The following is a 27376-nucleotide window of genomic DNA, read 5'->3' on the forward strand; positions in this document are numbered from 1 at the left end:
AGAAACCTGAACTACAGTTTTAGAAGGAAACTCAGTATTCCTTTAAAATGCATTTGAAGTTTGTCTCTACACAATCTGGATCCTTAAGATTGTTTTTTAAACGCAAACATTTTAGTTTCCTTTTGACAGACATCAGCCTGAAATCTAGTCAATTTCAAGCGTTGTTAACTGTTTCTGGTATAATACCTGTACCTAAAGTCTATTCTCTTCCCATTCCATCCAACAACTGATGCAATTTTGCAAATTACATTTCTCTACTTTAACAGGCTTCTCTCTCCTGCACTGCTGAATGAAATATTCACAAACAGGGAAACTGTTAAATACACACCAAGAATTATTTTCTCTCAATTACAGCAGTAGGCTAAGAAATTCTTAACAGTAAGTGAACAGTTCCAGATTTTAAGGTTGTTGTCCCTTTAAGGAAGCCTTCTACACAATCTAAAACGTTATCATAAAACTTTCCAACATATTTCACATTAAAGCTCAGTCTTTTTCTTTGGTTATTTAATGGCTGGTCAAGTCTGGCTTAGTTTATTGGTAGACGTGACTCAGTAGCTGTTATGAAAATGCCCCATGTTTTACCTGGGTCGTCTGTGCATATCCTTGAGCTGGCTGAGCTGCATAAGCACTGTAGCTATAAAAAGAATGTAATGAAATTTTAAAATGCAGATATACACTATTGAATTGTGTAATACATACTTTACACAAACACTTTCAATGTTCCCAAACTATGTGTGTTGTAGTTCTTGGTAACAGAATATAAAAGGTCTAATTTAAAGGAAACAGTAGAATCCATTTTTTATTTAGAAATATATATACACATCTATATATACACACACACACTCAAATTAAGAAATACAACACTATATACCAAATCTTCACTAAAGAGAAAGCTATTGTATGCCCTCTAAAAACACAAATGGAGACTATAATGTTACTTACCCTTGCTGGGCTGCAGCTTGGCTATAGGTACTATAGTCTGCAGGAAAGAAAGAAGAGTAAGAATGTTGACAAAGACAGCTAATAAAATTGATGGCATAAGAGTGCAGTTGCCAGAATTTCTTCCAGCTGCTTGGAAGAGGAGAAACCATTATAAACAACCAGAAACCAGAGTTTCGAAGGTGCTAAAGGTAAATTTATTAAACATTTTGGTTTGGAAACAAAAACCTCTTCCCTCTGTTACCTGCTGCTTCCAGCAATCTTGGGATTACCCTACTTTAATGTGTCACCTTGGATGGCACCCAGCTACTGAAGCAGGAGGATGTGTGGGTTTTTTTTTTTTTTTTAAAAAAAAACACTATGCCTGACCCCTTTAAGACAAGGAGGCTTTGCTCCAACTATTCAAAGTTGTAGAAGCTAAAATAAGGCTGTGCTCCTTGTATTTTGACTTTAAAAGGCCAAAAATGAATCACTGGAAGATTGTTTAAAAGTTTGTGTCAAAATCCAAGATATTCAGTTAGCAATGAGTTTTTATATTCCCACCCTCCCCATCCCCTTGATCAAAGACAATGCTATATTTCAGATTATTATAGATCATAAATGCAAGGCTTCACTGAAAGGTATGAAGTGTTTTTAGTTGCCTTTCAGACACCTAGAGCAAGCAGTAGCAGAAGTTTCTCAACAGGTCAAGGCCTTAGTCGCCAAACAAATTATTACTTTCAAATGCTTCCAGTGTACGGAAAGTGTGATTAACGGAGTATGCAAAGATCAGATATTGTTCAAACTCTCTGTATCTATGCATTCTCTAAATCAGTGTCTCTCAACAACCGGTCCCTGAAATCTCCCAGATACAAGTCAGGAAGGCAGCAAGCCAGTTTCTGGTATCAAAAAGGTTGAGAAACACTGTTCTAAAGCTACTACAGCCACTCAAGCTAAGGCATCTAATTTAGTTGAAAGCCGTTTGGGACTAGATATTGCTACAATTTCCTTGCAAAGATTTAAGTAGTCCCAAATGGGAACAGATGTATATATTTTTATTTTGACAATACCTCAGGGTTAGCTAGTATAGCCAAGAAAACCAAAGTAAAAATATAGGAGGAATCTGGCTGACAACTCCGCAGAATTCAAGGATCTGCTTTAATTCTTTCATTTATCTTTCTAGCTTCTTGTTAACTGAAATGTGTGGCACTGAATAAACAAAGGCTGAATATAAAAACTTAGTATTTTTATTGTATATCAATGGCTCACGTTTCTTAAAGCCGAAGACTCCTCAGCAACACAATTTTCAGTCTCTGCTTCCCACCCCATTCACATATAATGATTAAAATTAATCATATGGGTTTCTTCCCCTCCCATTTCAATCTTGGTGTTGCTGTTGGGGGATTCAGGCACTGACTGGGATTTTGAGGGGGAGTGCATTAGAAAGGAAGTTGCAGCGGCCTGGATGATAACTTCTGACCAGCCTGCACACTATTTTGAATTTGCAGTAGGAAGAAATAAAGAAATAAAGGGGTAGAGAGTCTCCGCAAATAATTTATTTTTAGATTAAACAAACACCTGCCATTTGATGCCACTCAGAACCAAATATGTTAAACCGCTTTTCTGAAAGATCTAAACTCCTGAGATCCCTCACACAAATTAGACTATATTCTAGCATTACTTGTTTTTTCTAAATATTTTTATATTTTTAAAATTTACAACTTGCTACGTCCAATTCTTTGACTGCCTTTTACAGATGTTTAAAATGCATGCCCATTCCCAGCTCAGATGCATTAACATTTCAGTCTTTAAAACATTCATTAGTTAAAGTTGACCTAAAATGATCATCATTTGTTTCTTTCACACCTTGCATTGCTTTCCTTCACCTCAGTGTTCATCACACCTTCCTATTTCTTACTATGTACTTAACTTCCTTCCTTTTCTTCCACATTTGCTCCACCTTATCTTATTCCTAACCAACTCTCCCTCCCCCTTCTTCCTCATTCCCTTTATTTTCTATATATCCATCATCCATTCTTTTGTCCACCACACTCCCACAATCTGTCCATATGCCCACTACTCAATCCCCATCCTCATCTTCCCACTTTCAGTCCTCCTTTTGCTACCCTTCTGTTTCACTGAACACACTCAACATTTCTGAGCCTACTTTCCTTGCAGCTGAAAAGCATATGTACATATGGCCACCACTTATGTGCTGAGATGCGACAGGTGAGTCCCCAGCTCTGCTTCCTCTTGCTCAAGGGTTCTCAAACTGGGGGTCAATACATCTCAGGTGTTGTGAGGTTATTACATGGGTGGTCACAAGCTGTCAACCTCCACCCCAAACCCCGCTTGCCTCCAGCATTTATAATGGTGTTAAATATATTAAAAAGTGTGTTTAATTTATTAGCGGGGGTCGCACTCAGAGGCTTGCTGTGTAAAAGGGCTGGCCAGTAAAAAAGGTTTGAGACTCACTGCTCTTGCTGCTCAGTGGAAGGACATTGGCAAGCAAATTACTACACCCACAACAATGAGCTGAGCCTCAGAAGCAGCCCCAAATTTGAGAATCTTTACTATGCAATCTTCAGTTACTTATAACACTTACTTTTCCCCTCTTCTCCCCTTTTATTTCCTTTAAACAACCTAAGATAGTGTTTTTACTATTAGGTCTCTATAATCAGGTTAATCAAATATATTATGAAATCTGTCTTTAACTTCCCTTTTCTAATGTGCTCAAGTGGACTAGTGAACAGTTTAAAGAAGAAATATCTTGCTTAATTGTTATAACAAGGGATCCTAGCTTTCCGTTATAAAAAACACAAATTCTCCAGTAAAAAACCCAGTGTTTTCCTAGCCACAATATACAGTGGAACCCTGTTTATCCGATCTAATTGGGACTGGGGCCAGACCAGATAAGCAAAAATTCAGATAATCTGGAAAACGGGCAAAGAACTTCAGCCCCAGCCACCAAGGTCTCCCACTGACAGCCCAAACCCCGCTGCCTAGGGCTGAATTTTTTTGCCCACTCTCCTGATTATCCAAATTTTTGCTTATCCAGTGTAGCCCTGGTCCCAATTAGATCAGATAAATGGGGTTCCACTCTAGTTAATTTATGTTTGTATTTTTTTCATAAAATTTAAAACAAAAATTCTCTGTAAAAATGCAAATTCCACATTTTTCCATGGCAAATGGACATTTCAAAAACACTCATTTCAATGGGACTTGAATCTTCACCCTCTTCTGTTTCATGAGGCTCGACAATACAGTGGTGTAGCACTAATACAGCAGCTCCTGAAGAAAAAACATCCTCCTTTACTGAACGGAAAGACAGGCACATTTTTTTAAACCATTCTGACAATTTTACTCTCATGTTTCTTTACCCATTAGTTCTTTAGGTTGATAAGCCCAAAGTTTGACCTATTTATAATTTATAATTTTTTTTTTGCAACACTCACATAAAATTGCGTTTTCCTCTAAAGATATACTTCACTGGTTTTCTCCAAAGAAAAAAGTTATCTGCCAGAAACTAAGTGTGGCAGAACTACGGCAGAAAAGCAGCCATAAAACAACTGAGTACACATGGAGGAAAGTAAATAATTAAACACTAAATTTAAAAATAAAAACCATGAATCAAACTAACTTTTCAGTACTGCAAGTTTTCTAGCAGAATGCACCAATTAAATAAAGATCATTTAAATCAGCAAGCAGGAAACCTTGATTTAAACCATCAGTTTTAGTCATGTTTTGCATTTGCACTTTAGTTAGTTTCCTGGTTGATTCCCATTGATTGGTAACCACTAAAATATGTATATTTGCAACTAACTATAGCCTTTACACTAAATGTGGTGCTTTTCTGCTAACAAGGAGGATACATTACAGCTATACATATTTATTTAAGCAATTATCTAGATTAATTTTTAATCAGATGATTGTTTGCTTATGATTTGTGTCAAGTGGTATTCGAATGAAATTAAAATTAAACCAGGAGTGCACAAACCCAGCACTTATTAAATAAAACTACCTTAACTGTGCTGGTAATTTCAAAATTTCAAAACACATTTTACATTGAAAACTGATTAGTTAGTGAACTGATTATCTGACTACCACATCCTTCAAAATTTTAGAACGAAAAGATCTCATCCTATTACACAGTTTTTTCAGATTAAACATGCACTGCTTAATATTATTAATGTAGTTGAAACTATTTTAATAGATAATAAATTTAAGCCAACATAGGTTGTCAATTTCAAATATAATTTTAAATGTTTATTTAAAAAACAAACCTAATTAAAGAAATCAGATTTAATAAAAATATCGATTTTTAATTATTTTTTTTAAAGAAGATTTTTATCCACCCTGTTTTCTGGTGTTAAAGTTCTAGAAATCTCAGTTTAAAATACACCTCTACCATGATATAAGGCGACCTGATGTAACACGGATTTGGATATAACACGGTAAAGCAGCGCTCCGGAGGGGAGGGGAGGGGAGGGGAGGGGGTGGCTGCGCACACCGGTGGATCAACGCAAATTCGATATAAGGCAGTTTTACCTATAATGCGGTAAGATTTTTTGGCTCCTGAGGACAGCATTATATTGGGGTAGAGGTGTACCTTCACTGTACTGATTTTTAAAGATAAGCTGCAAGAATCACTGTGTTCAAATTAAAGGTGTACCGGAATCCAGATTTAGGCTTCTCTGATTAGTCCTTTCACAAGACAAAGAGGACCCTTGGTGAGTAAAGAAATACTGCATAACTTTTGTATATAAATACTATGGTGATGCTCTGGTGCCAGAAAGGCTACCAAACCAACCACCATATAATATAACAGGTCCTTAGTTACACCACAATTCCACTGTTTAGTGTAGATGGACTCTTAACTATACTCCCAAACAGTGAAAACACCTTTGTACCAGGCTCTATTATGGTCCCAGAAATAGTTAATCTACCATCTATCCTATACAACCGAAACGAATGTAACCAGATATATTCATCACAGGGTCTCATGACATATCTGTAGGCCAAATATTAGTCTGCTTATTTTTTCACTGCTATATAAACCACATCCACGAGGCTCAGTAAACATTTACCGAAGACCACTTTTGCAATTTAGCCTGCCTATGTGGACTAGATGTAAATGTTTAATCCAGATTTTAAAAATGGTTTAGAATGATATTAGCCCCAAAGCCTATTTTAAAATAAACTTCAAATATTGAGTCCTAATGTGGAGAGTGATTGTAATGGCCCTATCCATCTTCTTTCCCACTCTACTCCTATAGAAAACTTGAGCTTCAGCAGTTAAAGCTGTATTTCCTTAAGAAACCCTAGGCATTTTGCATTACACAATTACTGAATGTATTACATGACTAATACGTAGAAACAGAACTCCAGTGCCTCCATTTTGATACACAATTTTCAAGAGAGGCACTTTTGCTTTTACTCTAACCAAATACTTAATCCTACTTGTTCTGTGATCCCAGCAACATAACATGCTGATGAAAAGTTGCTGATGTGCTAACTATTTTCAAATGTGTACCTTGCAAAAGATCTTTAGTCATGTAATTATATTAACAAAACTGTTATTCAGTCCCTCTTTTTGCTAAAATGGGGATGTAAATACTTGTAGATATACACTCTAAAACGCAAGACAACTGTTTCTAGATCTTGGAATTTTAACACTTCGGTGTAATCACTTACTCCTTGGTCTGAAAAAGGGGCAAAGATCAGTCTCTCTCCTGAGCAATTCATTTGATGTTAAGCCAGAAAGAAAAAGCACTATACTAGCATTAACTGTCAACCCCTAATTTAAGATAATTTTCCTGATCTATCATCAAGTATGAATATGTGTTTTAAGAACATCTATGCAGGTGGGGCATTTGCCATTGGAAAAATTACAGGTGTACAGAATCATTAGTGATCTTAGAAGGGCAATAATGGGAGAACTGTGCTCCCACCGTTTCAGATCATCCCCTCTTAAACAAGGTCCTTAAAGACAACCCTCAGACTCTCAATTCTAAACTACACCAGCAGCGGTTCTGACTCATGCAGAGCCAGACATTCTGTACTTCCAGGTTTGCAAAGCAGTTAGCACTAGTTAGTGAAGCTGGATTCTAAAGAGCAAAGTTGCCGAAGTGGGGTGAGAAGCAGTAAATTTCGAACATTACACAGGGGATATTAATGTAAATGTTACTTAAGAATGCACTTTGACAACAATACAAGATGGGACTTATAATGCATAATCTAATGCCTTGTAAATTTTGTACCAACAGAAACATGCTCTCATTCCTTAGCCAATTTTCTATATTTTAAAGACATCCTTAAAAATAATTTGTTAAAGCAGCTTTAAAGGACTAGAGGTGGTGTGGTTTTTGCATTTTGTTTTGGTGCAAAACAGGATATACAGATTAGGTAACAGATGTTGAAGTACACAAGTGTTCTCATTTTTGGCAATAAGCATGCAGAGCACTTAAATCTAAAGAGTTAAATGAAAAGACATCTCATGTCAAGTAAAGATTTTCTAGGAAACTAATTGTCTAGTGAGCCCGAACCTCCATTACCATACCACAGTTCAAACCTTCAATGGTAGATGCCTTTTAACACAGAACATCCATTTTACAACTCCAGCCTCAACAGGAGAGAGCAGGCTTTCATTATAATTAGCAAAAACGAGGAGTCCTTGTGGTACCTTAGAGACTAACAAATTTATCTGGGCATAAGCTTTCCTGGGCTAGAACTCACTTCATCGGATGCATGGAGTGAAAATACAGGAGCAAGTATAAATGCATGAAAGGATGGGGGGTTGCTTTAGCAAGTGTGAGGTCAGTCTAACAAGATAAATCAATTAACAGCAGGATACCAAGGGAGGAAAAAAAACTTTTGAAGTGGTAAGAGAGTGGCCCATTACAGACAACTGACAAGATTATAATTAGCACACGTCTACTGAACACTGGAGTTCTCATCAGTTTTTAGGCTTATGAAAATGACCCACTTCTCCTTCAGGAAATTGCTTACGGTCCATTTCGTTTTGCTTTGCTGAATACAGCCCTCTTCAGAGCCCTGGAAAGATAAGGCCAGCTTTTTAAAGGCATTTAGCTGCCAGTATTTGTATCCATCTGGCCCTAAACCCACCGGGTGGCAGTACCCAAGAACTCTCCGTGGCCTCGGCCCCACAGGGCGGCCAATCCTGGGCCGGGCAGAGGCCCCAGGGCGGAGCTGGACAAGGGGGCGCCGCGGCTCCAAGCAGGGCCGCACCAGCTCCCTTCTTAAGTCTCCGCCATTTGCCACAAGCGGCCCTGCCCTCGGGCGGCTCCATTGTGTGAGTGCGGGGCAGGGCGAGGCCGAGTGTCTGGCTAGCCCCACGCAGCCCTCCCCGGGGGCATGGGGGCGGCTGCGGGAGGACGAGCCAGGCCCGACGCGGGGAGGCGGCTCTGCCCGGCGGGGACGGCGCAGCGGGCCCCGGCCGAGGCCGGGGAGCGGATCCCGCTCCGCCCCCCGTGCGCAGAGAGCGGGGTAGGCCCCGCAGCCGGGCCTAGGGAGCCCGCGCCGCCCGTTTGAACGTTACACAAGGGGAGCGAGGCCCAGGCCGCCCCCCGCCCGCTGCCCCCCACCCCGCCGGGCCCGCCCGCCCTAACCGCCCGCCGTCACACGCGGCCCGGAGAAGCTTCCAGAACCCCCCCGGCGGTCCCGGCCTTCCGCGGGAAGCGTCTGGGGCGGGGCGGGGCCCCCGCGGCCCCAGGCCCATCCGCCCCGCGCCATCCCCACGCGAAGGGGCCTCGCCCCCGAGGCTGGGGGCCAGGCCCGGCCCGAGTCTGTCTGTCGCCCGGCCCGGCCCGGCCCCGCCACTCACCCGTCGACGCCATTTTCTCGCTTCTTCCTCCTCGTTCTCTCAACGTCCGTCTGGTCCCTCTGCCGCGCGCTCATGCGCAGCCTTTCCAACCTCGGCTCCTACCACTCCAAATGGGGGGGACCTAACTACATTTCCCCTCCCCACCGTCCCGCCTAATCCCAACTCCCCTCCGCACGGAGACTCCCTCCCCCAGTCAGGGAGCACAGACCAGTCGGGAGCCTGCCAAGGGAGGCGAGAGGGGCCACGGAGTTTTGTTTCTAGGCATTGCTCCCCTTTGGGGTGAGGAATGGTTCAGTCCACCCCAGTTAGGGATCGTCGTTCAAGAGACACTCTAGGGAAACGCAGCATAGGTCTCAGAGGATGGGGGAGGGTCTGGGAGCAGCTAGCAGCCCCAGACTCGTCGCTGGGTGCCGCCCATGGGGGGAAATGCGGGGACGGGGAAGAGCTGCCATCACAGGCTGTACTTATTGAAATGACCCACGAGTCCTATCTTGGCTTAAAATCACATTACACAACATTGTGTGATGTCATCATAGGTAGCTGTGGGGAGTTGGCGTGAGGTCAACACTTGGAGCGGTGGGGTGTTGGTGTGATGTCATCTCAGGGAGCCATAGCATGCTGCTGTGATGTCAGTGCACAGAGCTGAGTGAGCTAGCACGATGTGAATACGTAGATTTGGGCAGTGATGTTTTGACACAGCATCTTAAGGTGTGAATTATGCAACATCATCACAGTTTATAGATGTTTCATAGACTTTGAAAGTGATTTGGGGAGCTGTGACGCAGCAGGCCCAAACTCTGTAGCAGAGCTGGGTTCAAAAGGGCTAGTGGGAGGGACGGACTGGGGCAGGAGCTGAATGGCAGTGGAGGCAGGGCCTCATGGGGACAGGGGGAGGGGAGTGGCTGAGTGAGGGTGCAGGGACACAAGGGGACGGGGAGTGGCTGAGTGAGGGTGCAGGGACACATAGGGATGGGGCAGATGAGCCTGACGGAATGGGCGATGCTAGAGTCAGCCAGGGTCTGCATGGGGGAGGCTCCCTAACTCCCTAACAATCCTCCCATCCCTAAAAAAAAAAATTGTTCCATACCTCCCACCCACACCCAACAACCCTCCAGATTCACTCCCAGGCTCCTGCCCAGCAATTACTTCCCTCTCCCTGAGCTCCTCCCTTAGCCCTGACTCCCCCAAGCCTTTGCAGTGCTTCTGAGGGGTGCAGGAAATACGGTTCTGTATTGTAGTTTAAATGAATTATTACTCCACGCTCTATATTAATATGCCTAGTAAGGTATCTGTTTGTCAAAAAAACATGTCCTGAAACTTTTTTGTTGTCTGTATTGTTACAGACATACATGCTGACAGGTATTTTGAAATAAATTACCAAAATAATTGAAACTGGCATGATTATATTGTTTTATTTTGACAAATAAAATATGCAGAATTTTTATTTTTTGGCGCAGAATTCTCCCCAGAGTAAAGGTTATAAGGAAACATGCATTTGTCTGAAAATGTTCACCCAACTCTAACCCAGAGTCACATAAATAGCTTTCCCCACTCCTTGTCATCTGTCCCCCACTGCCTCCTAGTCTGCTAGCTTCCCACATGGGTAAACACTGAACAACACAAGCAGCCTCTCCTAGAAGAAAATGACCCTCTTTGCATTAGCATTTTTCAGGAAGTCTCCCCCTGTTGCACTAGAACCAGCACAGCATAGCAGGTGAAAGCAATAGTGTGAGCAGCAAGAACTGAACTGGGGGTGGACACAAGCATATGCTTTATCTCCATTTTGTATGAGCTGCCATCTTGGGCTTCAGAGCCTCAGCTTTCATTCAAAAATGAATTCAGCTCCCAGACAACTGCACTGGGCAGCACAGCATGGGGAGGAGGTGACCAGCCCTCTGTGGAGGAAGAAGTGGTTCGGGACTATTTAGAGAAGCTGGACGAGCACAAGTCCATGGGGTCGGAGGCGCTGCATCCGGGAGTGCTAAAGGAGTTGGCAGATGTGATTGCAGAGCCATTGGCCATTATCTTTGAAAATCTTCCCCCTGGCGATTGGGGGAAGTCCCGGATGACTGGAAAAAGGCTAATGTAGTGCCCATCTTTAAAAAAAGGGAAGAAGGAGGATCCAGGGAACTACAGGCCAGTCAGCCTCACCTCAGTCCCTGGAAAAATCATGGAGAAGGTACTCAAGGAATCAATTCTGAAGCACTTAGAGGAGAGGAAAGTGATTAGGAACAGTCAGCATGGATTCACCAAGGGCAAGTCATGCCTGACTAATCTAATTGCCTTCTATGACGAGATAACTGGTTCTGTGGATGAAGGGAAAGCAGTGGACGTGTTGTTCCTTGACTTTAGCAAAGCTTTTGACACGGTCTCCCACAGTATTCTTGCCAGCAAGTTAAAGAAGTATGGGCTGGATGAATGGACTATAAGGTGGATGGAAAGCTGGCTAGATTGTCGGGCTCAACGGGTAGTGATCAACGGCTCCATGTCTAGTTGGCAGCCGGTATCAAGTGGAGTGCCCCAAGGGTCAGTCCTGGGGCCGGTTTTGTTCAATATCTTCATAAATGATCTGGAGGATGGTGTGGATTGCACTCTCAGCAAGTTTGCAGATGACACTAAACTGGGAGGAGAGGTAGATACGCTGGAGGGTAGGGATAGGATACAGAGGGCCCTAGACAAATTGGAGGATTGGGCCAAAAGAAATCTGATGAGCTTCAACAAGGACAAGTGCAGACTCCTGCACTTAGGATGGAAGAATCCAATGCACCGCTACAGACTAGGGACCAAATGGCTCGGCAGCAGTTGTGCAGAAAAGGACCTAGGGGTTACAGTGGACGAGAAGCTGGATATGAGTCAACAGTGTGCCCTTGTTGCCAAGAAGGCCAATGGCATTTTGGGATGTATAAGTAGGGGCATTGCCAGCAGATCGAGGTATGTGATCGTGCCCCTCTATTCGACACTGGTGAGGCCTCATCTGGAGTCCTGTGTCCAGTTTTGGGCCCCATACTACAAGAAGGATGTGGAAAAATTGGAAAGAGTCCAGCGGAGGGCAACAAAAATGTGAGCTGTAGCTCACGAAAGCTTATGCTCAAATAAATTGGTTAGTCTCTAAGGTGCCACAAGTACTCCTTTTCTTTTTGCGATTAGAGGACTGGAACACATGAGTTATGAGGAGAGGCTGAGGGAACTGGGGATGTTTAGTCTACGGAAGAGAAGAATGAGGGGGGATTTGATAGCTGCTTTCAACTACCTGAAAGGGGGTTCCAAAGAGGATGGCTCTAGACTGTTCTCAATGGTAGCAGATGACAGAACAAGGAGTAATGGTCTCAAGTTGCAGTGGGGGAGGTTTAGGTTGGATATTAGGAAACACTAGTTCAGTAGAAGGGTGAAGCACTGGAATGGGTTACCTAGGGAGGTGGTGGAATCTCCTTCCTTATAAGTTTTTAAGGTCAGGCTTGACAAAGCCCTGGCTGGGATGATTTAACTGGGGATCGGTCCTGCTTTGAGCAGGGGTTGGACTAGATGACCTCCTGAGGTCCCTTCCAACCCTGATATTCTATGATTTCTATGAAAAAGAAAAAGCAAGTTTGTGTCCTTTACAGTTGTAAACAAACCCCTCAGTAGTGCCTGGAGTGTGCCAGACACAGTAATATCTGCCTGGTGCTGTAGAGAGCCTGAAACCAGAGCTGTGCGAGGTGCAAACTGCCCCATTCCTCTCAATGGCGTGTTAGCGCAGAGGATTACAGGTTACCTATTCCGAGGCTGTTAGCTCTTTCACTGCTGATCAGAGAAAGGAGAGGGAGGAGGTGCACAATCTCCTTTGAGTGACTGCTCAGTTTGGCTCTGGGAGAGGGGGCGCTTGGCATTTATTTTTCTTCCAGTGGAGAAGGAACCACGCTCAAGGAGCCCAGCTGAGCCCCACTGCAGGGGAGCCTGTCCATCCCCACAAAGGCCAGCAGAGTCCATGGGTGTAGCTGGACCCCACTCAGCAGAAGCCTGGCCTGAGAAGCGCTACAGAGGCATTTCATGTGATACTCACATATGCAGCCCTCCCTGTGGCATGCCCACAGCCCAGGTTGCATGGGCTGGGCTGCAGGAATGACCTGCAACTGAAGCTCAGTGGCCTCTCTCTTATTGCACCCCCTGCTGGATCTGAGCAGGGAAGGAGCAGCCAAGAAGAGGCAGGAAGAGAAGGTGTGGGGGGCTTAGTGCTGGCCCCAGCTCTTCCACCCAGCTGCCACCCAGCCCCTCCCCACCAACCAGCTCTACAGACTACCATCCCTCCCAGCTGCCCCCAACACTCGGACACAAACCCTCAATCTTCCTCAGACGCCCCCCAAAGTCACCCCCCAGCTATCTCCTCCACACACCAAGCTGTCTCTAGCTTCTTCCCCAAGCTATCCACCTCCCCCCCCAGATACTCCACAAACCTATTCCTGCATTTCCCTCAGCCAGATCCCCTATTGCTTTCCTTGCACACCACAATCCCCTCTTCCTGTACCTCTATCCCAAGCTTTCCCTGCCACTGAGTTAGACCCCAGCTTTCCCCTCCTGGAACCCAGTCACCGGCCTGGACACTTCTACAAATCCAGTTCCTCCAGCCAGACACTCCTCTGACAGCCACTGTCATCTTCCACCCACACCCCCCCCCAAATTCAGCTCCCCAGATTCTCACCACTCATATACACCCTGGACACTTCAGCACCCATTCAGCTTACACATCACCCAAGTTTTGTGCAGCTCTGTGCTCTATCCCCTGCTACTGCTCAGAGTGGGGTATACTAACCTTATGCCAAAGCTTATGGTCATGCCTAAATTATATGAAAATCATGTAATGAGCTAAGGGATATATGTGCAAATTTGCATAACATCTCTGTGGTAGGGCACTGCTAGGGAAGCCCTTAATCAGCTCTTGCCGCCCCAGCCCCAATCAGGGGGAATGGATTGGGGCTGGGTAAATAGCCAGCGCTTGCTCCGGCCCGGCTCGGAGGGAGGAAAGAGCCTACTAGTTGGTTGCTGGTCAGGCCAAGCCATGTAAATAGCGGGAAACTGGTGGTGGGAATGGACACCAAATAAAGAGCACAGGTGTTGCACCAGCTTACAGCGTCCCTGAGTCTTTAAGGAACGGGGCCAAGGGACTAAATCCAATGGGGTGCGGTATGCACCCCGTTACAATCTCACTTGAGTAAAGCTGTAGGAATATACTAGTGACCAGGCTGGTGACTGTGAAATGTCAGGCAGATTAGAGAGGCTATAGAAATAGAAAACTCCATAAGAATGGGGGATTTCAACTATCCCCATATTAACTGGGTTCCTGTCACCTCAGGAGGGGATGCTGAGAGAAAGTTTCTAGACCTCATCAATGACTGCGGCTTGGAGCAGCTAGTCCTCGAACCCACCAGGGGAGAGGCAATTCTTGATTTAGTCCGAGGTGGAGCACAGGATCTGGTCCAAGAGGTGAATATAGCTGAGCCCTTTAAAGAAGCTGGCCCTGTTGATGAATTTCAGAGGGGCTGAGCACCCACATCTCCCACTGATTTCAATGAGGCCTGGCTACTGAGCACCTCTGTGTCTTGTACCCTAATATTCTGCATCATGGGCCTCCAACGTCCAAGTCCGTTGGGCCCCACGCTTGTGTTTTGGGTCACAAAATCCAATGGCAATAGCAATATTTTATTAGATTAAAAATAAACGAAGAAAAGGGCACATTGCAAGGCCGGCTCAGAGCCGAGGTCCCGCTTGCCCGGATCCTGCCTGACCGGAGCTAGGACCCAGTGTTTCAGGGGCGGTGTAAGAACCTCGGGGGAGCAGAGGTGGGGTAATCTGCCCCTGCCCCGGTCTGTGGCAGCGAGGCCTTGAGCCCTGAAGCGTGAGGTTTGCCACCTCTTCCCCCGTGCAGCTGCTCGGGTTGGAGCCTCCCTGCAGCCCAAACGCGGCGGTGCCACCTGGACCGCAAAAGGGACCCGAACGAACTTTTCCGTGTCCAACGCAAACGGGAGCGAGCAGCCGAGACCAGACCAGACCAGTCCGGTTCCTTTACAAACCCTTCCAGCTCTCCGCGCGGGGCAGGGAGACTGGCCGGGGAAATGCTCGCATTGGCCTAGAAGGAGCAAAGCTCCAGGGCCCCCGGCCAGCAGGGCCCATTGATCAGCCGGCCCGAGGCCTGTCCCGCGCGGGCCAGAGCCGCCCCGCACGAACTCGGGCAGCGCATCGGGCGGAGACGCGCCGCTCACCCGCAGGGTTCCGCTTTCCTGGCGCTCCCTGGCCGGCCCGGCGCTCGGGCGGAGAGGACATGCCGGGCGGGGAGCACGGCCGGGCTGCTGCGTCCTCCGCCCGGTGAGGACACGCCGCCCCGGGAGCCGCAGGGCACGCGGCCTGCTGGGAGCAGCGGAGCCGGCTCCCGCGCCGAGCTTGCCCAGCAGCGAGCGGAGCAGCCCGGAGCGGTAGGAAACGCTTGGCCCTGCTGCCCCGGAGCGGCCCTCGGTGCGGAGCGAAGAGCAGCCCGCGGGGAGGTGGGGCCACCCCCCCTTCCTCCCCCCCCCCCAGCCCGCGGGGAGGTGGGCACCCCCCCCTTCCTCCCCCCCCAGCCCGCGGGGAGGTGGGGCCACCCCCCAGCCCGCGGGGAGGTGGGGGCACCCCCCTTCCTCCCCCCCCCCAGCCCGCGGGGAGGTGGGGGCACCCCCCTTCCTCCCCCCCCCCAGCCCGCGGGGAGGTGGGCACCCCCCCTTCCTCCCCCCCCCCAGCCCGCGGGGAGGTGGGCACCCCCCCTTCCTCCCCCCCCCCAGCCCGCGGGGAGGTGGGCACCCCCCCTTCCTCCCTCCCCCCAGCCCGCGGGGAGGTGGGCACCCCCTCCCTTCCCCCAGGCCCAAATACAAGTGTCCCCTTTATGTCCCCCGTTGGGCATTGGCGCATGGGCCCTCAGGGACACCATCCTACAGGCCGAGAACCCACGGACCCAGACTTGGGTGCCTTCCATATGCTCCTTGCAGCAACAGGGACCCAGACAGCCAGGGGCTGGGGAAATGAGGCCATGAGTTATTTTTTGGGGTGGGGAAGGGGAGGCTCCTGGCAGTCCGGTCCTGGCACCGGAGCAGGGCACAGGCCAGCACATGAGCTGCAGGGTTTGCAACACAAGGCTTCAGAAAGAGCAGCCACCTGCTGTCCTGTGTTTGAGGCCAGCTGGGCGGTTCTCCCGCCCCGGGGCAGTGGGCACTGCAGGGCCGAGCCGGCTGTGAGCTGACTGCCTCGCGGTCCCTCCTCTGTAGCATGAGTGGCTCTCGGCTGTGGTGTTGTCTCACACAGCTGCAAGTGCCTGGCAGGCTGGTAACTGCTGTGAGCGATCACAGTTCACACCTCGCTGCCGGGCCACAAAGGAAACCAGTAGCCCTGACCCTCAGCTCAGGACAGAGTCCACACAACCGCATGGCTACATGGTCCTCTCATCTGCCTGCAACTCACATGCTGACAAGGATGGGTGCTGGGTATGGAGATCCCTCCTGTAACAGCATTGGGTGCCAGAGTGCAGCCTGCCAGGCACAGGGCTCCGAGAGGGCAGCATCTTGGAGACGGTCCCAGCTCATGTATTGGGGCCAGGGTGAAGTTTGGGCAAGCTCGAGGCTCCTTGTTTCCTTGTGTATTGGGCATCAGGGGACACACTGGGATGCCCTGGTCAGAGCTCCCTGCTTCTGCATAAAATGGATCCCGGGGGGTTGTCCTCACCTGGGCACAGCCTGGGGCAAGCATCCTCATTGCTCTTATATGGTTTGCTTGTGTATTTGGGAGACTCAGTCCACCCTTCTCCCCACAGACAGTCCCGGAGTCTGAGAATTTCCCAGGCCCTGGTTGCCTCTGCCTGCCTTGCCAAGTCCCCCGAAATCCAGGGTCCCTCCAAGAGGACCATGGTGTAGCTGTGTCTCCCCTCTCAAGGTGATGCTGCCCAGGAGGCACCGAACATGGATGCGGGGACTGGAGGGCCCCCCACTTGCTTCTGTTACCCTAATGCTGCTGCTTGGCATCTTTTGGCTGCTGGGGGTTTGTGAGAATCTGTCCTTAGCGCCAGCCCTGCTGTTCAGACACTTCCAAGGTGGGTACCTGTCCCGCCCCTACCCCCCTCCTCTTGCCCACCCCTCAGATTGTAGCCTTGCTCCAGGGCTCTCACTCCTGGTGCCTGGCTGTTTAACAAGTCACTGGTGGGAGACTGGAGCATCCCACTGGGAGCAGAGAGGTTCCCCGTCTCTTGCTGGCGGGCTGGCTGCACTGAGCTGGGAATGGCGCGTGCAGCTCCAGTGTCGGCGAATCCTGCGCAGGGATTGGTGGGGCAGGGAGAGGCCCTGGGGGGCTTTCAGCGTGCTGTGAAATGAGACCAATGGCCGCTGCGTGGAGGAGGAGAGGACCAGACCTGGTCAGGCCCAGGCCTGTGCTAAGTCCTTTCCCAGCGCTGGGCTCCCCGAGGAGGAAGGTAAATACAGAGAGTCCCACAGTAACGGGTCATCCCTCACTCTTCTCCCCAGTGTATCGCCTGGCCACCTACTGTCTGTGCCACACGGATCCCGCCCTCCTGCTCCTCAACGTGCTGCTTTTCCCTGTGCTGGGCTGGCGCCAGGAGCGGCACCACGGCACCCTGCGCTACCTCCACGCCTCCCTGCTCAGCGCGGTGATCTCGGCTGTGCTCTACCTTGTCCTGGCTGGGCTCTGGGCGCCTCCCCCTGCTGCTGCCAGCGGCTACACTCCGGTCCACCTGGCCATGCTGGGGCGCCGTCTGGTGCTGAGGAGCAGGGCTGGGGCCACGGGGCAGGCGCGTGCGGTGGCCCTGCCCTGGCTGCTCCTTGCATTCAGCCAGCTTCTCTCCCCCGGGTGCCCCTTCCTCCTCCACCTGAGTGGTGCGCTTACAGGGCTGGCCTGTATCCTCTGTGTGATGGGCAAGGTGTTCCCGGGGCCTCGCCAGCCTGGCACGGTACTGACTGGGCCCTGAAGAGGGGCACGGGGATACCTGCAGACGCTGCAAGCCAGTGTGATCAGTTGGCCTGTGCAATGGGGTCCCCAGGGAAGGGGAGGATGCCTCTGGATAATGCTCCAGTGAACAATCCTGCCCTGAGAGGGACTGGGTGGGACTCCACCGGGCTTTGCCACCCCTAGATATTAGGTGCCTCAGTCCTGGAAGTGCACCAGCCATTTAAGACCCGGCTCTCCTGAGCCTAGCTCAACCCCAGCCATCGTCAGAGCCGTGTGTCATATCTCTCCCAGGCCCACTGTCAGCGCCCTAAGTGAGTCCAGTTCTGCTCTAGCTGGCAGGAGAAGGGACCATAGAATATCAGGGTTGGAAGGGACCTCAGGAGGTCATCTAGTCCAACCCCCTGCTCAAAGCAGGACCGATCCCCAATTTTTGCCCCAGATCCCTAAATGGCCCCCTCAAGGATTGAACTCACAACCCTGGGTTTAGCAGGCCAAAGCTCAAACCACTGAGCTATCCCTCCCAACTAGGGGCCTCTTCCTCCTCCACCAGCAGCCTCACCCCACTCCTCAGAGGCATCAGGGCCTGCTTGCTGGGCAGCTTCCTAGCAATCTGTGTCCCAGCCTCGTCGGCTGCCACCCCTCTGCCTGGCCTGCAGACTCCTAGCCCTGCTGTTGCAGGTCAACTAATTAGCCACAGCTGGGGAGGTAGCGACTCGCCCTAGTGACAGTGCAGAGGGGGGTTTATATGCCCCATCACAGGGCCAATGGAGCCAGTGGGTGCAGCCTGCAGCAGCTGTGCCAAAGTCAGCGGGGACTAGGCAAGTATCACACGCGTGGAGCTGGCAGCCGGGAGGTTTGCAACGCATGTGTATTTTCGGTGCCATGGCGGCAGCAGGAACAGCAAGTAGCAATGTCCAGCAAAGCAACCCCCCCTCCTCCCCCCGGCCTCCCAAGCCAGGCTGCAGACTCGGAAGCAGGACACTGCATTCAGAAGGAGTCTTCACAAACAGAAAGGCAAGAAACTGGGGAATATTCCACTCAGCCTCCCCCAGATGTGACTCTATGGAAGTCAGTGGTGGGTGAGTGCCTGGGGTCACAATTCAGCCATTAATTCTTTTAAATGAAAGCTAAGATTGTGGAGAAAACAGTCCACTCCACAGGAAAATAGCTAAGGCCCCAGATTGCCCGCTCTGGAAATGGGATATGGAGCCTAGTTTGGATGCTGCCCTGGCTGGGAGGGAGTGAAAGTCCTTCCCACCTGATAGCTTTTCAGTGGCCTATGTGAAAGACGTTTGATGAGTCTCAGTCCAGCTCTTAGGGGTTAGGTGTCCCCACATCACAGAAACCACCATGCCAACAACCACTAATTGACCCTCTTGTCTGGGCTGTAGAGCTGGATTCTTCCTTCCCATCTCTCAGCTCAGGGCAGAGGCGCATTGTTGGGTAGGAAGCTGGCACGGCTGGTATATTTTTAGTAGCTTAGGGGTTTGGTCTCCCAAGGTGGTCATTGCACCAGCACTAAACACCAGTTAATATCTCAGTGAAAAGGAGCGGGAGCCCCCCAGAAGCTTGGTGACCTGGCTATCCCACGCCTCTTTAGCACTGAGTGCCTGGCATCCATTGCATGACCTCAGACACTCTCCTTTCCGTGAGCTTTCTCCCGGTGCCCGTCTCTGGCTCATGCTCGCAGACCTTGGCACAACCTGATGTACACGCTGATCGTAAAGTAACCATCCCTGGGGTTTGCGGTTACTCCAGGGGAGTTTTGCCCAGCTGAGGGCAGCATTATTAGGCACCTGAGCTCTGCCTCTAATGTGGTTAAAACGAGCCAGTCACAGCTGCCATCATCTTTATGGAGATTACAGATCCCAACATGCCTTGCAGGCCCTTGGGTTATTTGGCTCCTAGCTAGCCAGGCTGGGGACCAGGAAGCATCCCCAGCTGGGGCCAGCAGCAGATGTTTTCCTTGACCAGAGGAACTGGTGGCAGATTGGTCCAGGGTCTTGTCGTGGCTGGAGCTGTCGGAGAGGCGCCTGGAAGTGCTGCATGATGGGACCGTCTGCAGGACACTGGCGGGAAGCAGATTCGTCCGCTTTATCCTGTGCCCAAGAGGGGGGATCCTTCCCACAAGCCATGTGGCCAGCACCAGGGGCAGGTACGTGGGGTGGCTCCAGGCTGGCTGGGGTTCACTGCATCACTATGAGAGACACCATCAGCTTACAGCCCCTGGCTCTCCCCTTGTGCCCCCAGGCGGGCCTGGTGTCCCGCTGGTTACTGCTGTTTATCTCCCTCCCTCAATGTCCCGGCAGTTAGTGCTCTGGACTGCCTAGCAGAAACCTGGCTGGAGATGGCAAGGAGGGAGGGTCACCCACTAGCAACCCCTCTGGTCTAGTGCTGCATAGCAAGGAGTCCTGGGGTGGGATGTCAGCTGACCCAAAACCTCCTCCCCCGGACACAGGGAGTCTCCTGTATCACTGTTTTAGGGTCTGGCATCGCCAGCGTGAGAAACATGTCCCTGCTAGAGTCAGGGGGCACTCCCCAACCCCAGTGAAGGAAAGGAACTCCCCCCCACAACCCCCACTCAATTGGGGGACACCCTGGCTGCCCTCTGTGGTGGGTTAGGAAACTGCTCCCTCCCGCTGTCTGTTTGGACTCTCCTCTGATTCCTTCTTTGATTCCCAGGTCTCCAGGACTCTCTGCCCCCTCAGCCCAGCAGTGTTTCTCGGGGGGCCTTTCAGATCAGTCCTTAGCCATGGCACCTGCTTCTCCCTGGGCTGCTGAAAGACCTAGGTGCTGGCAGGGCTCTGGGATGTCATACCCGTCCGTCCCTCTGGCTGGCTTCCCAAATCTCCATGGGGGCCCTCCCTCATGGGACAGCCCCAGCCTGCACTCTGGGGCATCACTCTTGGGCCCGGGAGAGGTCCTGCTGGATGAGCAGTTGCTGCTGGCCGGGATCCAGGCCTCCCTGAAGGACGCCAGCCTGGAGGCTGCCGTGGGAGGAGTTCAGCTTTCCAAATCCTCCGTCTCCTCTCTGCGGTAAGGGGCATGGCGGGGGGAGGGGGAAGGTGATGCCTGGGGGATGGAGAGGGAGGCACCCCTTAGTGACCAGTGTGGAGCAGAGGCCAGACGCTTCAGCCCACTTGGCTTCTAACCCAGAGCCAAATTGGGGGGCTCTTTGGGCAGCACCCACTGAGCCTGAGAGCACAGCGTGGGCTGCCCTCTGGTTCCCTCCATCTCTGCTGGCTGCAGCCCCTGGTGCAGCTTGTTCATGCTTCATGGCTCCCCCTGCCAAGGTCCTCTCATGCTGACCTGGCCAGATTGGGCTAGCTCAACCCTGCTGAGTGACAGCTACAGGCAGAGCATTGCACATGAGGAGCTGTGGAGTCTCGGGCCACCTGATGGGCAGGCAGACTGCTGTCTGCGCCATTGCATGTGTGTGTGTTGGGCATGGACCCTGTGGGAGTGTGGGCTGCCCACCAGCAACCACAGAGCCATCCACATCAAACAGGCCTGAATTCTCCCCACCTGCCCCTGCTTTCCCTGCCCAGCCCCATGTCCCCACCCACAGTCCAAAGGTTTCTTCAAAAAAGAACTAGATAAGTTCATGGAGGATCAGTCCATCAATGGCTATTGGGCAGGGATGGTGTCCGTAGCCTCTGTTTGCCAGAAGCTGGGAATGGGCAACAGGGGATGGATAATTTCATAGAATCATAGACTTTAAGGTCAGAAGGGACCATTGTGATCATCTAGTCTGACCCCCTGCACAATGCAGGCCATGGAATTGCATCCACCAACTCCTGTAACAAACCCCTAACTTATGTCTGAGCTATTGAAGTCCTCAAATCGTGGTTTAAAGACTTCAAGGTGTAGTGAATCCTCCAGCAAGTGACCCTGTGCCTCATGCTGCAGAGAATGGCAAAGGCCCTTGGAGGGTTTTCGCCTATCTGCCCTGGGGGAAAATTCCTTCCTGACCCCAAATAGGGCGATCAGCTAAACCCTGAGGATGTGGGCAAGACTCACGAGCCAGACACCCAGGAAAGAATTCTCTGTAGTAACTCAGATCCCACCCCATCTAACATCTCATCACAGGCCATTGGGCATATCTACCGCTAGTAGTCAAAGATCAATTAATTGCCAAAATTAGGCTATCCCATCATATCATCCCTTCCATAAATTTATCAAACTTAGTCTTGAAGCCAGATATGTCGTTTGACCCCACTGCTCCCCTTGGAAGGCTGTTCCAGAACTTCACTCCTCTGATGGTTAGAAACCTTCGTCTAATTTCAAGTCTAAATTTCCTGATGGCCAGTTTATATCCATTTGTTCTTGTGTCCACGTTGGTACTGAGCTTAAATAATTCTTCTCCCTCCATGGTATTTATTCCTCTGATATATTTATAGAGAGCAATCCTATCTCCCCTCAGCCTTCTTTTGGTTAGGCTAAACAAGCCAAGCTCTTTGAGTCTCCTTTCATAAGACAGGTTTTGCATTCCTCGGATCATCCTGGTAGCCCTTCTCTATACCTGTTCCAGTTTGAATTCATCCTTCTTAAACATGGGAGACCAGAACTGCACACAGTATTCCAGATGAGGTCACACCGGTGCCTTGTATAACGGTACTAACACCTCCTTATCTCTACTGGAAATACCTCGCCTGATGCATCCCAAGACCACATTAGCTTTTTTGATGGCCATATCACATTGGCAGCTCATAGTCATCCTGTGATCGACCAGTACTCCGAGGTCCTTCTCCTTCTCTGTTACTTCCATGTAACGCGTCCCCAGTTTATAACAGAAATTCTTATTATTAATCCCTAAATGCATGACCTTGCACTTTTCACTATTACATTTCATCCTATTACTCCAGTTTACAAGGTCATCCAGATCTTCCTGTATGATATCCCGGTCCTTCTCTGTATTGGGAATACCGCCTAGCTTTGTGTCATCCACAAACTTTATTAGCACATTCCCGCTTTTTGTGCCAAGGTCAGTAATAAAAAGGTTAAATAAGATTGGTCCCAAAATTGATCCCCGAGGAACTCCACTGGTAACCTCCTTCCAGCCTGACAGTTCACCTTTCAATGTGACCCGTTGTAGTCTCCCCTTTAACCATTTCCTTATCCTCCTTTCAGTTTTCGTATTGACCCCCATCTTTCCAATTTAGCTAATAATTCTTCATGTGAAACTGTATCAAACGCTGTACTGACATCAAGGTAAAGTAGATCCACTGCGTTCCCTTTGTCTAAAAAATCTGTTACCTTCTCAGAGAAGGAGATCAGGTTGGTTTGGCACAATCTACCTTTTGTAAAACCATGTTGAATTTTGTACCAATTACCATTGACCTCGATGTCCTTAACTACTTTATAATCAAAATTTTTTCCAAGACCTTGCATACTGCAGATGTCAAAAGAACAGGCCTGTAGTTACCCGGATTGTTTTACCTTTCTTAAAAATAGGAACTATGTTAGCAATTTTCCACTCATTTGATGATTACCTGTTCTGTTCATTCATAGAATGTCAGGGTTGGAAGGGACTTCAGGAGATCGTCTAGTCTGACCCCCCTCCTCAAAGCAGGGCCAATCCCTAATTTTTGCCCCAGATCCCTAAATGGCCCTCTCAAGGATTGAACTCACAACCCTGGGCTATCCCTCCCCCCCCGGGGCACCTGGTATTGGCCACTGTCAGAAGACAGGATACTGGGCTAGGTGGACCTTTGGTCTGACCCAATCTGGCCGTTCTTATGGCCTCTGTTCCCCTCGTTCCCCAGGCTGCAGCAGCTGGAGAGGATGGGCTTCCCCACAGAGCATGCAGTGGTGGCCCTGGCAGCCACGGGCCGAGTGGAGGGGGCCGTCTCGCTGCTGATCGGAGGCCAGATCGGGGACAAGGCCGTGGTGACTTTGGAGAGCAGGCCAGCCTGCCGTGAGCATCTGCTTCCCACAGAGCAAGCCATACCCACCACAGAGTAAAGGGCTCCAGTAATTAACAGCAGAAATAACGGCCCAAAGCTGAGCCATCGTGTTTGAGATCACCAGGCCCTTAGGGAAGGAAGAGAGCAAAGCCCATTACTGGAAGCACCATGAGCTTGGGGGCCTGCACCCTCTATCCGAAGATGTGGGAGTCCTGTAGGGCTCAGCTCCAGGCCTGGGCTCCCTTGGGAACAGCTGTGTGAGAGGATGGGGAAACAGGAGAGGTGAGGCCGCTTCTGAGCTGGGTGCTGCAGGGAGGAAGAGCAGTTGCATGACTGAGGCATGGCTTGGGCTGTGCAGAGGAGTCACATGCAGCATGGTGCCTCCTACCTTCTCCATCCCTTCTCTTGTGCCAGCCCCCACAGGCTCCGGCCTCTTGTTTTCTGCCTGACCCATCCCTTCCTTGGTAAGGCCGTGCTAAATTTTAACGTGAGTTAGCAGCCAGGCTAGTACAGGCCATTCTGGTCCTCCCAAATGTTTGTTCCAGGGCACAAGCCTTTATGATTTGGGCTGGTATTCAAGCCGTGTCCTGGAACTCACAGTTAGGGAGCATCCACGCTAGCATGGGCAAATATATTAGCTAATTGGTGACTGAGTAACTGGCATTAGGAAGCACCAGTGTAGACAGATCCTGTCACTAGCTGGGGTTGGGGGTGAGGCCAGCAGTGGGGGCAGGAGCACCGAGGAACTCCACAGCCCAGGGAGCTCCAGGTTTAATGCTGCTGCCGGGGGCAAGGGATGCTAGAAAACAGGCAAGATCCATGCTTGTGTCCTGTGGAGCCTAAACTCTGCCACACATCGCATCGTCCCAGGCAGTCCCATGGCATTCAGGGTGGGGGGTTATGTCACCAGCAGTCTGGGAATCCTAAACAGTAACTGTAACATCCCGCAGCATGTGGCTGAGCTCCCCAAAGGCCGACTCCCCTGGAAAGCAGAGGGGAGGGCTAGCCAGGGAAAGGTGCCTGCCAGCTCCCATCCCATTGCCTGGAAGGTGGAACCTGCTTTCTCTGCCTGCCCTCTGGTTGGCTTTACCAAGGTGTTGGCTCCTGGGCCTACCAGCTGCTGACATGATGGTGCCCTGCCTACATGGGATTCACCTGGAGACCACCAGCATCATCCCCCTTCAGCTGCTTTCCAGCCTTGGTCTATCTTGCCACAGGCTGTGAGAGCCAGCGAGCTCTGCCACCATTGATAAGGGCCCATGCAGAAGTGCCTGCTGCCCGGCCAGCCGGACGTGCCTGCCTGGGGAGCTACCTGTGGACCCCTGGAGGTGAACTGTTGCTGTTCTTTGCTGGAGAAATAAAGTTTCACCAAACCCTGGGGAGGCTGCTGGCTGCTCTCATTGCCTGTGGCCAGGCTTGGCCGGTCGTTTGTTTCCTTCAGGTCCTTCCCTTGGTGCAGCCTGTGGGTGAGGATGGAGTGGGAGCGCCGAGCCTCTAGCCAGCATCCTTCCTGGCTGCAGCCAATGCCCGTCAGCGGTGCGAGACCCCTGCTCCCCACCCCAGCTCTAGGAGCACAGCCAGACTGCCGTGCCGCTGGAGCTTAGTGACACGTTTTAATGACCTTTAGACCATTTGTCCTGCGGCTGGCCAGGATCACAAGCATACACAATACAAAGGCAGGTTCCCTCCCCAGCCGCTTGCGCAGTTAGCAGCAGGGTTGCACCGGGTGCTGGCTTCAGATGGGCCTCTCCACAAATGACCCCAGACTTCCCTGCTTCTGGCCCGTCTCCCCATTTGACAGCAACTCTCCCAGTTGTTAGTGGGTGCTCAGGGAAGTGCGTACACAGCAGCCAGGACATCAGGGAGGATGGTGGGAGGTGGGGCAAGGGTGTGTGGCTGCTAGATAGGTTTTGGTTATGTCTCTCCCCTCCCTAGCCATCCTTAGCTGTGGGGATGCTGAGTTCCCTGACTCATCAAGGAGGTGGAGCAGGGAATGGAGGCCTGGTCCCCTGCCTACATCCAACCATGGCGACTGCCCCTTGGTGACACTTTGGCCTCCAGGGGAAAGATCCCTCCACGCTGGGGGAAGGTGCCCAGGGTGGGGCTGAGGATGCTGGAAGGGGACCTGCCTGAGGCCCAGCTGAAGCCCCACCCAGGGGTGGTAGCTGCCCCTGCTCCGGAAGAACTGTTGCTCCAGGTAAAGCCTTTGTGGGGTAAGAAGCGGGCATGTGTTGGGTGCAGCTGAGCTGCCTGAACCAGCGAGCACCGCCTGGGGGGTAGGGTGCCCCCGCCTTAGTGGGTTCCAGCATCTCAGCCCCATCTCTGTGCACACTCACAGCAGCTGGCGTGGGGGCCTGACTGCTCCCCACATGCTTTGGGGGAAGAATGGGCTGGATGATGGAAGCCCCACAGCTGTTCCCTGGGCCCGAGACAGGCCTGGGTACTCTGAGATGGGGGATGGCCACATGGGTAATTACCCCCCTCAGGTGCCTTTGCTGAACACAGGCCAAGGGCAGGCTGGCTGCTGAGCCAGAGGGGCCCATGGCAGCCAAAGCCCAGCGCGGCAGCGTTTGAGCAGGTGTACGCTCCATCCTGGCTCAGCCTGCTTAGCTTGGTTTTCAGTGGCCAGCCGGGTCACCCCACCTTGGTGCTCGTGTTCAGAGGTATGGGCAGAGCTGCCTTGCAATGCCAGCGCTGTTCAGGGGCTGCCGGGGCCCAAACCCGTACCGGGGTAACGGCCTGGTGGAGAGCCTGGCGCTGGGCAGCGCTACACTTGTCCCAGCAGCCCCTGCTCTGGGGATGGGTTCACTGGTGAAATGGCAGGAACTTGGCTCCACGGGAGCTGAGCCAATCCCTGGGGACTGGGAAGGGCCAAGGCACCATCCCCTGCACCCCCTCGGTGGGGGAGCCAAGACTGAATTCCTGGGGACTGCCCAGGATAAACCCTCTGCAGTTTGGGAGCAGAAGGGCGAGCGACGCCCTCTCTCCCATCCCTGCCAGGCTGGGGAGCTACAGGCCAAGGGCACCATGGAGACATCCCACACAATAGCACCTAGAGATAAAGAGCGCCCCCTGCAGTACAATGAGGGGAGCATGGGGTAGGGGGTGCTGGAGACAGGAGGAGGCAGCCAGCAGGGGGTCAGTTAGTACACACATAACACTGGTTACAGGCCTCTTTCGAAAGAGCACAAATAAATACGTCATGCCGGTGAGCCCCACGTCCTGGGACGGATCCTCGAGCGTTTCTTCGTGCGACAGTCCAGAGTGATGTGGAGGAGGGAAGGGAGAGTGCCCAAGGGGGCCTTAATGCTTGGGGAGATGACTCCCGCTCACACCCCGAGGGGTGGGCTGCCCCCTCTTCACTTGCTGTCATCCTCGGCCTTCTGGGCCAGCTGGCGTGGGACGATTCTGTAGGCTGCCAGCCTGTCGCGCTTGCCCCGGTGGAAGCTGGGGGCGCTAGTGGGGAAGGGTTCGGTGCCTGAACCTGGCTCTGGCTCTAGCAGGGGAAGGGAAGAAAAGCAGAGTCAAATCCAGCCGTTTCGCCACTGACACCCAACCAGGGAGTTTGGAAGAGCGCAGGGCATTGACTCTGTTGACCACTGGAGTCAGTGTCCAGCTACTCCTTGGCCATAGTGCGGTGCCAGCATACTCGTGGCCTAGGCAGAGCACCCAGCAGCCAGCTGCCTGCTCTGGTGCAGGCCGAAGCCCTGGGCGTGGGCTGGCCTCATGGGTTGGCCAGGTTCTGTCAGCCTCCCTG

General features: G+C 51.0%; 3 protein-coding genes across 20 annotated transcripts in view; 1 reads left to right on the forward strand and 2 right to left on the reverse strand.

Moving 5' to 3' along the window:
- The window catches only part of EWSR1 (EWS RNA binding protein 1), a 39637-nt gene extending 30762 nt beyond the window's left edge, over positions 1-8875 (reverse strand). For all 5 annotated transcript variants that reach the window (XM_048821076.2, XM_048821075.2, XM_048821074.2 and 2 more), the window contains exons 1-3: positions 8762-8875; positions 943-979; positions 583-634 (exon numbers count right to left, since the gene is read on the reverse strand). In XM_048821076.2, coding sequence (XP_048677033.2) covers positions 583-634; positions 943-979; positions 8762-8774 — 102 coding nt within the window. In that variant the 5' untranslated portion in view covers positions 8775-8875. The remainder of the gene's footprint in view (positions 1-582; positions 635-942; positions 980-8761) is intronic.
- A 5673-nt stretch (positions 8876-14548) lies between these two features.
- Positions 14549-24997, forward strand: RHBDD3 (rhomboid domain containing 3). 5 transcript variants are annotated; one of them, XM_048822271.2, is made up of 6 exons: positions 14549-15273; positions 16569-16844; positions 17272-17661; positions 19703-19868; positions 20396-20749; positions 23479-24997. In XM_048822271.2, the coding sequence occupies exons 2-6, from the start codon at positions 16691-16693 to the stop codon at positions 23675-23677; spliced, it is 1263 nt and encodes a 420-aa protein (XP_048678228.2). In that variant the 5' UTR covers positions 14549-15273; positions 16569-16690; the 3' UTR covers positions 23678-24997. The 5 variants fall into 5 exon arrangements, with proteins under 5 accessions (XP_048678228.2, XP_048678229.2, XP_048678227.2 ...); XM_048822272.2 differs by having other exon boundaries at positions 14549-15244; XM_048822270.2 differs by having other exon boundaries at positions 14549-15204.
- A 216-nt stretch (positions 24998-25213) lies between these two features.
- Positions 25214-27376, reverse strand: part of EMID1 (EMI domain containing 1) — a 94977-nt gene continuing 92814 nt past the window's right edge. For 4 of the 10 annotated variants that reach the window (XM_048822260.2, XM_048822264.2, XM_048822256.2 and 1 more), the window contains one exon: positions 25214-27115. In XM_048822260.2, the coding sequence (XP_048678217.2) occupies positions 26759-27115 (357 nt within the window). In that variant the 3' untranslated portion in view covers positions 25214-26758. The remainder of the gene's footprint in view (positions 27116-27376) is intronic. The other 6 variants (XM_075120162.1, XM_075120161.1, XM_048822266.2 and 3 more) reach the window with 3 other exon arrangements.

The sequence above is a fragment of the Caretta caretta genome, chromosome 15 (genome assembly GCF_965140235.1).
Source record: "Caretta caretta isolate rCarCar2 chromosome 15, rCarCar1.hap1, whole genome shotgun sequence".
In the NCBI taxonomy this organism is placed as follows: domain Eukaryota; kingdom Metazoa; phylum Chordata; order Testudines; family Cheloniidae; genus Caretta; species Caretta caretta.

What these genes read in the sequence shown, in the direction of transcription:
- RHBDD3 (XM_048822271.2), top strand. Translation starts at nt 16,691, where the DNA reads ATGCTGCCCAGGAGGCACCGAACATGGATGCGGGGACTGGAGGGCCCC. An exon ending in TGCGCTTACAGGGCTGGCCT is followed by an intron (nt 17,662 to 19,702) that starts GTATCCTCTGTG and finishes AACTGGTGGCAG; the next exon opens with ATTGGTCCAGGGTCTTGTCG. An exon ending in GTGGCCAGCACCAGGGGCAG is followed by an intron (nt 19,869 to 20,395) that starts GTACGTGGGGTG and finishes TTTGATTCCCAG; the next exon opens with GTCTCCAGGACTCTCTGCCC.